This window comes from Astatotilapia calliptera, chromosome 11 (assembly GCF_964374335.1).
Source record: "Astatotilapia calliptera chromosome 11, fAstCal68.1, whole genome shotgun sequence".
Lineage (NCBI taxonomy): Eukaryota > Metazoa > Chordata > Actinopteri > Cichliformes > Cichlidae > Astatotilapia > Astatotilapia calliptera.
This window is the reverse complement of record NC_137432.1, coordinates 6,144,979-6,159,442: the sequence shown is the minus strand read 5'-3', so window position 1 is coordinate 6,159,442 and position 14,464 is coordinate 6,144,979. Positions and strand designations below refer to the sequence as shown.

The 14,464-nt window shown below is 39.2% G+C and overlaps 1 protein-coding gene across 1 annotated transcript in view; it reads right to left on the bottom strand.

Annotated features, from left to right (window-relative positions):
- The window catches only part of tgfb2 (transforming growth factor, beta 2), a 48,387-nt gene that overhangs the window by 20,077 nt on the left and 13,846 nt on the right, over window positions 1–14,464 (bottom strand). Inside the window, exon 2 of the mRNA XM_026184189.2 lies at window positions 8,943–9,106. Within this exon, the coding sequence (XP_026039974.1) occupies window positions 8,943–9,106 (164 nt within the window). The remainder of the gene's footprint in view (window positions 1–8,942; window positions 9,107–14,464) is intronic.

The window sequence follows — 14,464 nt, the reverse complement described above, 5'->3', positions numbered from 1 at the left end:
CTCTATTTGGGTCAGATATAAACCGAGTTTAGGTGTAGTTTATTTTCGTTGTGCTGACTTTTTACAATCACTTACTGCTAGCTAGCATGACGGAGTTTCTATACAGCTGTGTGCGCGCTAAGTTACTGATGTTGAACTTTATGACAGCCTCCCCTGTCATTCTCTCGCCTGTTGAAACTTCAATCATGAAACTGATCAATGATCGGCTTTTCTCTCGTTTGTTTATTGCGCTAAACAACAGCAGCACGTTTAAGCTTGATCAGCTGTTGTTAGAATTCATTTGATTTTAATTTCTAGTATCAGCTGATGTTTGCTGGAGCCACAGCTGTAAAAAAAGGGCTGGTCGAAACCAGGAGATGTCCTTACTGAATCATCAGAGCTGAACAGGTGATGGAGAAACAGGTTTACCTTTTAGGTGACATGAATGAGTTGAAGGGAAGTTATAAACTGTTTCTGAGAGACAAATAACACCAGGATCCTTTTCTAAGTAGCTGACAGCTGGTAACTGTGAAGGGGCGGATCTAGCAAAGCCTTTGCCAGGGGACCAGGTAGGGCATTAACAGGGAAAGGGGGACACAAAGATATACTTTTCTTTCTTGCTCTCATATAAAATATTTACCTTTTATTAAATAGTTATCTGAATCTTACAACCAATAATACACAAGATTGGCTGTAGACCATTGTTAATCATTCAGAACACTGTGTAAAAATAACAAAAAATAAAAAGTAAATGCAAAAGTGCATAAATATTTATTTTACGTGTTTGATGTGTGTGGCAGGGCGTGGTCTGCAGTGCCGCTGCAGGGGAGGTGGACCCACAGGCGTAAAGTCTGTGCTCTCTCGGTTGTTTTTGGCAGGAGGCCCGGGTTCAAATCCCGCTTTTGGCAACAATACTTTCAGTTCACAGTTGAACTTTTTTAACTCTTTTCAACACAGATTTTAGCTTCTTCACCCATTTTCAGCACAAATTCCAGTTTTTTCAGCTGTTTTCAGCAAAAACCTCTTTTCAGTAGAAATTATGCTGATTCACCTCTTTTTCAGCAGACATCTTCAGCGTTGAGGCATCCACACAGCATTTTCGCAGGGTATACAAATTTTTCTAGTTAAAACATTGCGCTCCTCCCCTTTGACTAACACAGTGCTCCCCTCTCTTCTGACTAACATCCGTGTGGACGATTTAGGAATGGCATTTTGTTACAAATTCTGAGTTCCTGTCTTTTATGATTTTTTGTTTTTATATTTCAAAATTCATCCAGCAGGCTGGTTTTGGCCCACATGCTGTACGTTTGACACCCCTGCATCAGGCTGTACATGTGTGTAATTTGGCAGCATGAATATATATGGTGGGCATCATCTGCATAGCAGTGAAAATGCTATGTTTTTGATACTGCCTAACTGAAGCACCTATAATGTAAACAGAATTAGTGCAAACACAGAACCTTGTGGAACTCCATAATTAACCTTAGTGTATGAAGAAACCACTGCAGAACATTACTGTTAAATCCTACAGCATGCTCTAATTGTTATAATAAAATTGTCATGGATCGCTGTGTGGCAAGCAGGAGGAGGACCCAAATGCAAAACTCACAGACACGGGGATGAACTCGAGAAACACAGCTTTAATGCTGGCACGGCAGAACACAGGAAATACAAAACTAAACTGGGGAAAAGTAAACTAACACTCGCAGGTAGACACAGGAAGATCCACACAACATGAGGGAGAACGCGACGCCGAACAGAGGGAGACGCAGACAGAAATACACAGAGGGTTAACGAGGAAAGTGGGAACACACGGGGAACACAGCTGACACAGATAACCATAACGAGACAGGGCGGGGTGAACATAACACTGACGGGAGACAGGCAGAGTCAAACAGGAAGTACAGAGGTTCAGACAGGAGGAGAGAGCACGGGGAAAACACAGACATAACGGGCTGGGGAAAACATGGAATAAAACACGAAAGGGGACAAGGGCTCATGAATACATAGAGGGGCACACAGGGGGTGAGAGTCACAAAGGGAAAGCACACAGGGAACAACATAACAGGGTAACTCAGGAAACAGAACCTAAACAGGGAACTGAATACAAAAATACAAGAGAACTAAGAATACTGGGCCAACACGGCCCAGGACCATGACAAAAATATTATGGTCAGCGGTATCAAATGCTGCACTAAGGTCTTGTAGGACATGCACAAAGATGAGTCCACTGTTAGAAGTCATATGAACATCTCTTTGTAAATTTCATTAAAGGTGTTTCTGTACTTTCATGAGCTCTGAAACTCTTTAAATAAACCCTCCTTCTGCAGATCATCAGGCATCTGTTTTACAACTACTCATTTAAGAATTGTTTAGATAAAAGGAAGGTTGGAGATTGGCCTGGTACTGTATATTGGTGGTTTAATTACTACCAGCTTAAATGCCTTTGGTACATAGCCCATTAATTGAGTTATGTTGACCATATTTAAGATTGAAGCATAAATTAAGTCGCCCTCAGGATTACAGGCCTGCATTCAATACCGTCAGGCCGACCCTCTTGGGTGATAAGCTGACAGTGATGCAGCTGGATGCCCCTTGTGTCCTGGATTGTTTGAATACCTGACAGTAAGGCCAAAATATGTGCATGTTCAACACAAGGGACCATCCACTCCCCTTTTCTCTTCATCCTCTACACCATAAGACTTCAGCAGCTGCAAAGTGACCTGCCATCTTCAGGAGTTTTCTGCAGACTCTGCAGTTGGATGTTGGATGCATCAGTGAAGGTGATAAGACAGAGTAATTGGCTCTGGTTTACTCTGTAAATGGTGAATGGAATGGTTCTTATGTAGCGCTTTTCTACTCTGAGCACTCAAAGCACTTTATACAACTCGTTCGTTCACTCAATTACACCCATTCACACAAGCACTTTTCTAAGGTTTTAGTGCTAAGGGAGACCCCTTCCCTCCATTGATATTTGCCTTAGTAATAGAGCCCCCTTGCTGAAAGCATATGTAAAGATCCAATTACAACGTTTTTGGTTATAATATTGACACAACTACTAATAAAATCTCACTCTACATGGATAATGTGTTATTATACATCACCCAGCCAGAAAAGACTATTCCTGCTGTATTTGTCAAAATTAAGTTATTTGGGTCCTTCTCTGGATATAGGATGAATCTGAATAAAAGTAAACTAATCCTTATACATGTGAGTAACCCATCTTGGCTACAAAACCTCCCATCCAGCATGGTATAGACAGAGTTTATGAGAAGCTCACTTATCTGGGTACTCAGCTGTTCCTCTCTATTAAAACCTAACTTCTCTCCTTTAATATCTGAGCTTCAGTCAAGTATACAGTTCTGGAACATGCTCCCTATATTACTCATTGGTAGAGTTTATGCTATAAAGATGATAATTTTGCCCAAGTGGTTGTACTTATTATAAAATCTCCCCATGTTCCTTCCTAAATCATTTTTTAAAAACCTGAATTCACTCATCTTACCTTTTTCGTGGAGCAATAAAACACATAGAATTTGCTAGGAAACATCTTTTCAAGTCTAAAATAGAGTGAGGGTTAGTGCTTCCAAATTTCCTGTTCTATTACTGGGCTTCGCATATAAAATTCATGACATTCTGCTTAGCTGACAACAGCAGTCCCCTCACGTGGTTGCAGCTGGAGCTTCTCAGCCTTATTGTATAGGAGCTTTACTGCTGTCTTCCCTGCCCATTGATAAGTCGATGTATGACGGCTACTAAACTATACTTTAATTTGAAGTCTTTATCTTCTATCACACCCACTGTAGGCAATCCATCTTTTCTAGAAAATACATTTAGACTTTGGAAACAGGTGCACAATCAGTTTTGCACAATCAGTAATCTGTACTGGGAGGGTATCTTTGCCTCTTTCAATCAGTTACAAGGGATACACAAGTTACCAGGGAGAGACATTTTCAGATACCTGCAGATACTGTAAGAGACAATGTCAGGAAATGCGTACAGGGTTTTGAGTGTCTATAAGCCACAGTTTAGTTTTTTGCTCTGGTCTCCTGTTAAGACTTGAGTGAGAAACTTTACAGACTAACAATACAAAAAGTAAACAGAGAAAAAATACTTGGCAAAGTTTTCATGATGTGATTTTTTTTTACAAACTTTTAAAGATTATATAATTTGCTCTTGACTGTTAATATACACCTTATACGAGACAACAGTAAATGTGAAAGAAGCTAAAAAGAAATTGGTCTTCCACTAATTTAGAAAAATTTTACCTAGCATGGATGTCTTTATGATAAAAAAACCTATATATTATTATTATTATCATTATTATTATTATTATTCATGATTAATAAACATTTCCATTCTTTCATCTAGTACAACAACAAGAGGCAACCGTAAGATCTATGACAGTAGATAAATGCTATATATGACCGAATCTATTTACCACCTTTGTCCTATTGACTCCCTCACTAAACTAGCTTTAACTGTCACTTGATCGAAATCATCAACATTTATTTAGCATGTCTAAAACAATTCAATATTTACAGTATTTTCCGCACTAAGGCGGACTTAAAATCCTTTAATTTTCTTAAAAATCCACAGTGCGCCTTATATTGCGGTGCGCCTTATGTATGAATTCTGGTTGTGCTTACGGACGTCGAACCAATTTTATGTGGTACACGGCGCAAAAATCTGTCAAAAATGCTTTAGTATGACTTTGGTAAGCCATGAAGCCGCACCGCTTGATGGATTGTTGAGGCATTACAGCTACTGTAGTCAGGAGCCTTGAGTAATCTGGGTTCAAAACTCTGTCCGCTCTAGGTCCCAAAGTCACTGCGGCATCACTGAGAGTTAAAAACTGTCTAAATTCTTTCATCTTTAAATGGTAAATGGCCTGCATTTGTATAGCGCTTTTCTAGTCCCTAAGGACCCCAAAGCGCTACACACTACATTCAGTCATTCACACACTGGTGATGGCAAGCTACATTGTAGCCACAGCTACCCTGGGGCGCACTGACAGAGGCGAGGCTGCCGGACACTGGCGCCACCGGGCCCTCTGACCACCACCAGTAGGCAAACATGGGGTTAGTATCTTGCCCAAGGATATTTGGCATGCAGTCAGGAGGCAGCCTGGGATCGAACCACCGACCTTCTGATTAGTGGCTGACCTGCTCTGCAACCTGAGCTACAGCCACCCCATCTTTAATAGAATGATCAGTGTTGCTGCTTTACCAGGTGTAAGAATTAAGTTAAACATCCAGGCATCCATGACAACAGAATTGATTAAATTTAATAGAGTTAGAAGTTAGCAGGAAGTTAGCTCGCTAGTTTCGACCTAAACATGATATACCATGTTCTGACAGAAAGATTTCTGAAAAAATTAAAACCTACAGCTCTGCTATTGCTTCCGACAGAAAACTTAACAGCAGTGACTTTTGTAGGGTTGGACTAGCTGGTATATAATGCTACGTGATCACTAGCGACACATCATAACGAACACAGTGAAGCTTCAAGATGAATGCTAACTTTTTTCCACTTGATAAAAGTTAATGGGGGGGTTCCAGAAGGTTAGGGACAAATGCAATCACATGGCAGGATGCTTTAAACGGACCAAACTTCAGTCAGGAGAAAACTGAGATAATCCATTCACAACACAACGTTAGTCATTAATATACTGTAACAACATGGGAATAGAGCAGCTGTGAGAGAATTCAACATTAATGAATCAATGGTACAGAAGTGGAGGAAGCAAGAAGAATAAGTTGAGTAAAGTTTGGCTTACCTGACTGTTTTGTTTCGTTTAATGCGCCTTATAATCTGGTGCACCTTATGTATGAAAACAGACCCGTTTATCGACAGTGCGCCTTATAATTCGGTGCGCCTTATGGTCCGAAAAATACGGTAGTAGGGTCATATAGCAGGCTGCACACCACAGGCTTTTAGACCTTCTGTAATCAAGTATTTTCACTGAACAAAAATGTGAACGCAACACTTTTGTTTTTGCTCCAATTTTTCATGAGCAGAACTTAAAGATCTGAAACATTTTCTACATACACAAAGGACCCATTACTATCAAATATTGTGCACAAATCTGTCTAAATCTGTGTTAGTGAGAACTTCTCGTTTGCCGAGATAATCCATCCCACCTTACAGGTGTGGCATGTCAAGGTGCTGATTAGGTAGCATGAATATTGCACAGGTGCGCCTTAGGTCACTCTGATATATGCAGTTTGATAACACAGCACAATGCTACAGATGTCGCAAAACCAGTCAGTATCTGGTGTGGCCACCATTTCTCTCACAATGGTGCCTCACACAGTAAGGAAAATGGTGTGCAGTGGGCATAGAGTTGATCAGGTTGTTGATTGTGGGCTGTGGAATGTTGGTGAACTCCTCTTCAATACTTGTACAAAGTTGCTGAATATTGGCAGGAACTGGAACATGCTGTCATATATGCTGAGCTGAGCGTCCCAAACAGTCTGGGGAGTATGCTGGCCATGAAAGAACTGGGATGTTTTCAGCTTCCAAGGAATTGTGTACAGATCCTTGCAATATGGGGCTGTGCATTATCATGCTGTAACATGAGGTTATGATCATGGATAAATGGCACAACAATGGTCCTCAGGATCTCAACAAGGTATCTCTGTGCATTCAAAATGCCAACAATAAAATGCACTTGTGTTCATTGTCCATAACCCCACCGCCATCATGGGCCACTCAATCCACAACGTTGACGTGATCATGCTGGATGTGGAGGTCCTGGGCTGGTGTGGTTACATGTGGTCTGCGATTGTGAGGCCGGTTGGATATACTGCCAAATTCTCTGAAACGCCTTTGAAGATGGCTTATGGCAGAGAAATGAACATTCATTTCACAAACAACAGTTCTGGTAGACATTCCTGCAGTCAGCATGCCAATTGCACACTCCCTCAAAAGCTGCGACATCTGTAGCATTGTGCTGTGTGATCAAACTGCATATTTCAGAGTGGCCTTTGATTTGCGGCAGTCTAAGGCACACCTGTGCCATATTCATGCTTTCTAATCAGCACCTTGACATGCCACATCTGTGAGGTGGGATGGATTATTTCGGCAAACGAGAAGTTCTCACTTACACGGATTTAGACAGATTTCTGAACAATATTTGATAGTAATGGGTCCTTTGTGTATGTCGAAAATGTTTCAGATCTTTAAGTTCAGCTCATGAAAAATTGCAGCAAAAACAGAAGTTGCGTTTATATTTTTGTTGAGTGTAATTGAGTGCTTTAGACCTACAACCAACATTCCTTTTACTGATAAAGTCCTTTAAAATCCCTGTGTCTGTGAAAGGAATCAATTGTTTGAAAAGTTTCAGTTAGCACAAAAACGGATGTCCAGTCAGTTACTAACAATCTCCTAATGGCGCCAGACAATGGACTGTCTCTATTAGGGCTGGGTATCGTCACTGATTTCTAGAATCGATTCAATTCCGATTCACAAGGTCCCGAATCGATTCGATCCACGATTCGATTTAATTCGATTTAATTCGATTCGATTTAAATCTGGGAAATTTTGACAGTCAGAAATATTATAATTCAAATCAGTACATTTACATATTTTTGTATCAATAAAAAGGAAGCTGACACACGCAAGACTTTATCAAAGGTGTGAGCATCACAGCAGATGCCTTTGTGTCAAAGTAGCTGAAGATAAAACACAGAAAAACATGAAGGTGATTTTCCTGGCCTGGGATTTTATAAAAATATTCTGCAGTACATCAAAAACGAAAGAAAACCATTAATCAACATATGAACATTACCTCTGAAGTTACAGCGGTTTTATTAGAGACACGGTTAAGCGTTTTGCATTTTGAATAATTTTAAAAAGTTTAAATTTGTTCAGTATTGAACAGCAGAAATGAGGTTTTCTTTTCGGAAGAATGTAAAAGGGAAAAAAACAGCGGCTGACAGCGCTGTAAACTACGGTAGACTGGTGCGTAACAAGCAAGCGAATAATGAAGAAAGGGAAACTGTTCTTGAAGTACAGAGAGAGAGAGGGGGGGGGGGAGGGAGAGAGAGAGAGAGAGAGAGAGAGCTGTGCATCGCGGTGGAAGCAAAACAGTAAAAGTCAGAGTGAATTCATGACGATTTTATGTGAATCGTTTGGATCTTCTTTTGCTGCTGGTTCGGTCAATATTGTTTGGAGAGAGATCAAACTAACAGCTTTAGAATCGGCGCAAAAAGGGCGTAAACACAAAGCGCGGACCCGCCGAAACATCAGGATCAGCGAGCTGTCGGCTTTCAGCCCCAACCGTGAGAAAGGCGACATCTAACTGATTATGATCCGCGGGTCGCACTGTGTGTTTAAGTCTATGTGCAGAATCCGTGTACCTGCTCTCATTTACTGTCTTAACTGTTTGGTGGTTCTTGAAATTTTGTGAGATGTCACCAAAGATTCTGGCATTTCAAGCAAAATAAATTTATATTAAAAAAATCGATTCAGGATTTAAATGAATCGATTTTACGTTATCCAAGCCAGAATCGATTTTAATCGATGAATCGATTATAAAAACCCACCCCTAGTCTCTATGCATGTCCTGCTGGATCATTGTTGCTTTTGACACCAGTAATCGCAAAATTGAATTGCACTGGAACAACTGAGAATAAAAACTATACTACAGTGATTTGAGTCATATTTATTGGATTAATTAATTTTTAAAATTTAAATGATGAGCCTTCCACACACAAAAGTTAGTTATACAATTCCACAGGGCTCCCATTCTGATAATCTCATTATACTAATCATTAAGAATCTTCAAAGTTTATGAAAAAGAACCTACAAAAATCAGAATATATTTTTTTGCAATGTAAAAAATCTTTGCATTTTAAAATTATATTAAGCAATCCTTCCTAGTCTTTATAAAACACAAAGCAACTCATATTTAGGAAATATGGCATAATGAATGTTACTCCAGACAAAAGTGTTTGTACCTGATAGAGCTCAATTCGTTGCTCAGACACTCGGGCCCCAGGGTTTTGAAGACGGAAGATCCTGAGCTCTGCCTTCACCAAGTTGGAGGCATTCTTCTCCATAGAGGACACATCAAAAGTCAGCCGCCGGAAGTAAGGGCTGAAGAGTGTAGGAGAAATAACATCTGCAAAAAAATGTAAAGGAATTGTGTGAATAAGGATTGGATACTTAATGACTGCTAATGGAACGCTTGCTTTGGACTGAGGCAGTCAATTCCAACTACTAAAATGAAACTACAATTAAGGAAAGACATCACAGCCTGAGAGGGTTGTGGGACTGAAGTTCAATGGTCCAATCCCCTACTAGTCAAGCCTGCTTGAGGAGTTCTTCAGCAAGACATTACAAAATTGTCACCACCAATTAGTGTTAGTTTGCATCTGATAAAGTGTTGTAAGGGGTGCTTTCAGTGGTTACCAGACAAGAAAAGTGCTGTATGAATGTTAGTGCATGTACCATTTACAACTGCGCCCACAAATTACACATACTTTGTCATTATCTTCTAAACACAAGCAGAAAGGGAGGGGCAGCAGTCTTCCATTGTATTAATCAAAGACACAGCCAAGGCATACCAGTGGCCAAGGGAATAGTGGGTGCTATGGCAGGTTCCTTTGCTCTTACTAACAAGAGCTATCACCTTGTCCACCCCTAATCTTTCAAGATTAATGGATTAGGCAGGATAACTTGGTGGGACAATGCTTAGTGGTGGGCTCACAACAGATAGGGACATGTAGTGTCTGTGCTGCACTCAGTGGTGATGCTAGGTTGATGCTGACTTCGGGGTGGGTCTTCCCTCTAGACTGGTTAGAGAAAATCGGCCACAGATTTTTTTTCTCCCACTTGTGGCACTAGGGGTAGCAGTAGGCTAGGCCAGATGGCTCCCTGGCCTAAATGCTTGATTTAGACTTCTCAGGAAATCTACATCCAAACTTAGATGGTAACCAGAATCGCCTTTTAATCCCTATACTGCAACGTTACATTCCAATTGTTGTGGTATGCATCAAACTGACATGTAGTTACATTTCTCAAGAGTTGCACACCAGGCTACGTAGAAGCTTGTGGCGAAGGGTTAAAATGGGACTCCCAGTTATGGCTTAAGTTATGACGTAGATCTGATGCAGAAATATAATTCACACGTAAATGAAGTGAGGCTGGTTATTGCAGCTGTGGCCAGTTGCTTAATTATGCCTCCCCCTGTCTTTGAGAACAATAGTATAGTAAGCAAATAACCAGCTGAAAATGCAAAGGGAAATACAAAAAGAACTAAAAAGACATGGTGTTGCACCAAGCTGAACACCCCTGTGTTGTGTCAAGTTTCCTCAAATCAGGTGAACCAACACAAAGCCTACTACAGTCATTACAGTGTGTTGCTATTGATAAAGATGTTGACAAGGGCAGCTTCATTAAAACATTTAATTTATTAATAAAGTCAACTGACTTCTCTCAAATATAAATAAACCCATTCATTATTTTAATTACACCTTTCTGGCATACAGAAAATAAACATTTAATAGTACTTCTTCAAATCTTCTTTGCTCCTACCATTTTTTAAAATGTTAGTATTTATATGTGGACTATGTTACTTTTTGAGAAATGTTATTACAATTGATATCAAAAGTGCTGTAACCACATCTAAGAAAGTCATGAACCTATTGTTTACTTGCATTTCATGTACCATTACAGTAGAGGACACCTACCTACAATTCCCACACAAGTCAGCTATCTTGTTGACAGTGCTGCAGCCTCACTGTGTATGACACTCAATACTGTTGGTCCCTTTGAAAAAACAAGCATTGAATCAGAGAAGACCAGATTCTTGGTACAACTCAGAAGAGAATAGAATAGAATAGAGAATAGAAAAACAGTAAAGAGTAGCTGAAAAGCATGGACAGATATATTTTGTGGCTGGGCTTTTTCCATAAGGAGTGTCCCTTTCATGGCACAAAATTTGGGGGGAAGAGTATTTAAATCACATAAATATGATTTATGAAGATTAGTGTTAAATGTACTATTTTTCTGTTTAGTGTTAAACCTACAAAAGTTTTGGTTCCAAGAGTATATGGGGCTTGTGACATTTGAGGTGTTTTATTTATTGGGAATGAGAGTGGGAAATGTTTTCAGAACTAGTGCATAATAGTCCCAGGCAGATGGTGCAATGCTTTGAACATAGTCCAAAAATTCGACCCTGCCCTGTAACTCTTCACTGAGTCCTCACCTTGCATGTTTAAGTCCCTTTCTGTTCCTCTATAGTAATACTCATATTTTACTGAAACCAACCTTAACTGAGATGTTGCAGTTTTTTGTCACATTTCTACACAGAGATCAGTACAAAATTAAAACATATTTCCTCAGCAGAACAATTTTCATGTGGTTTCTTTCTTTTGGTTACTACCTTATTCACAAGCTACTCAGTGTGGAACTACCACACTGGGTAGCTCCACATTTGATATTGCAGAGAGCACGCCCAAACACGCAGATCGTCCCAAGCAGCCAGGAAATCAGATTTTTTCAGACATATCTTAAATTGAACATCATATTGACAACCAGGTTGGGTCATGGTTGGATGTCCAAATTGTGGGCTTAGTTTAGAAAACTTATGTCCAGAATTGGTCATGGAGCAACGGGCCCAATATAGAAATGATCCACGTATCTATCTGACACATCCCATGTTTAGTGGGAACGACCTTGATGACCTCTAATTTTCTGTTTCTGAATTCAGATAAAACTGAGATTATTGTATTAAACTTAGGCATAAAAGATCTCTTAGGAGTATGGCATCTAACCAGATGCTTACTTTGGTTGGCATTATAACCTCCAGTAACAATGAGGAATCTTGAAATTGTTTTTTTTCCTACAATGCGCATATTAAACAAATGCCTAGGAACACTTTCTTCCATTTTTGCAATATCTCTAAAATTAGAAACATCCTGTCTCAGGGATGCTGAAAAACTAGTTTATACATTTATTATTTCTAGGCTGGACTACTGTAATTCATTATTATGAGGCTGCCACAAAAATATCCTGAAAAGGCTTTGGTTCATCCAAAATGTAGCAGCAAGAATACTGACAGACTAGACAGACTGACAGACTAGAGAAAGCATATTTCTCCTATCCTGGCTTTTCTTCATTAGCTCCCTGTTAAATCCAGAATTAGTTTAAAATCCTTCTCCTTGCATACAAGGTCTTGAATAATCAGGACCCATCATATCTTATATTAATCTATTGAAAGTTGGTGCTACTAATTCCTAGAGGTGTTCCAACTCTTGGCTTTATAAAGTGAATTTCCTGATTTAAATCGATTTTAGTTTGAATAATGCTATATTGATTCATTAATTCTAAAAACTAGTGCTGTCAATAGATTTGAAAAAATAAAAAAATAAAAACTAATTAATCTCACAATTTTCTGTAATTAATCACAATTACTTGATCAAGAGCATGGTTGCAGTTACATTTTTTTTAACTTTATATTTAAGCTTGTAACTGACATTTATGCAATATAAGGAAGTAAATGCAGAATAAACACAAAGAATGTATGCTTAAATTCAAAGAGAATTTGAATAGTTTTCTTTAATCTTTTAGCACAGGTTCTCTCCTGTGAAATACAACTTTAAAAAAAAAAAGTACACACAAATATATAATATATATTAGTGCTGTCAAACAGTTAAAATGTTTAATCAAATTCATCACAGGGTTACTGTGGATTAATTTTGATTAATCACGATTAAATATCATTCATTTTTATTCTATATTAATCACATTTCATTTTGCATGAGCAAACAGACTGGAGAAAAAAGGGAAAATATATGCACTTAACATGTTTATTGAACATCTTGAACATTCATGTTAACAAAAAACTCTGACAGAGAGAGTGGATAAATGTTTACACTCTTGGGGAGGCACTTCAATGTCCTTGAAACGAGGAACCAAAGATATACTCTGGCTGCAACATTTTGGATTAAATGTTTTTAAGACATCCTTATAATAGTGACATACAATAGTCCAGGCCAGAAGTAATAAACGCATGAACTAGGTTTTCCACTGGTTCTTATATAGCTCTTTTCTATTCTACTTGAGCGCTCAAAGTACTTTATACTTATCTCATTCACACAAGGACTCTTTTCCATGCTTAAGTGCTTTAACATTCAAACTCCAATAGACGTATCAGAGAGAAACTTCATGTTAGTATCTCGCCCATGATTTGACATACAGATTGTAAAGTCAAAAGACACGTCGTAGTCTCACTCCAAGCGCTTTATTCTTTACGCCATCATACACCACGTACACAAAACAACAACTCCTCGCGGGCAACAGTACTCTCGCGATATAACAGAAAATAACAAGTTAACAATCTCCCTCTTTCTTTTTTAAAATAAAAATATAAACACCTCTTTAAAACATTTGCATAAATATATATGTAAACAAAAAAATTGTCAACATTGTTGAACATTCAGAAAACATTTCAATGTACTTTACTTAAAGCATACTATCACTGCACAAAATAAACAATAGTGCATTTTAATGCAAAGAAAACTTCGTAAACAAAGGATCACAGTATCCAGAGTCCTTCGTCTAGTGCTTTTAGGAGGGTTAAAGGTGAAACTCCCTTTTTTGTCAGACAATCAGCAAGTTGGGATTTGGAATCTGACCAACAGTCTGATTTCCTTGGCTTGTATGAGCTCTTTTTGCTGCTCATTTCTAGCCTCTGTCTCTTCTCTGTAACCTGCTTAGTGGACTTGAGTGCATCAAACAAGGAATGATTGTCAGTCACACAGATCAACAGAAGAGCATTCAGACTAGTGTTATCAGTTGTAAGCTCAGAAAAAAGTGTTGCCTGGAAGACTGCACTGTCTATTCCATCTGACATGGCAAGAGTTTCTCCTGCCAGTGTACTTCTGACCACACGCCTGATTTTTTTAGACTGTCAAAAGAGAGGACAAAACTTTCCTCCTTTACCCATAAGGGCAATTAATGCCCCTGCTTGAGTACCGCCATCAGGAAGGTTGCCAAATGATGCGACACTGAAAACAACCAATCCTCACTGTTACCCAAGTGCTGAAACTTAAGAGTCACTTTCTCTGCCTTAAGTTTACGGATAACTTTGTTCACATCATGAATGGACTGCACAGTTGCATCTTTAATATTAGATGCCAGGCTGTATATGTCAAACATAACATCTGGCCTCGTTTGTTTGGCAACCCACAAAATCTGTCCTATTTTTGACCTGAATTGCTCCCGTTCTGTTTCACTTAAGGAAGCATCCCCCTGTACAGCCCATGCTGCTTGTAACTGAACCGGTTGTAGGTTGTCAATGTAAAGTTGTTGATGCACCTCTATTACATCATTAACTGTACAAATGTCCATACCAACATAAGAAAAGCTGTCATATAGCCCGTCGGGCTATATGATAACCCAACGGGCGGGGCTGAGACAGATTTTGGTCGCCCGACCGGAGATATCGCTAGCTCCGGGACGTCGGGCTAGCGAT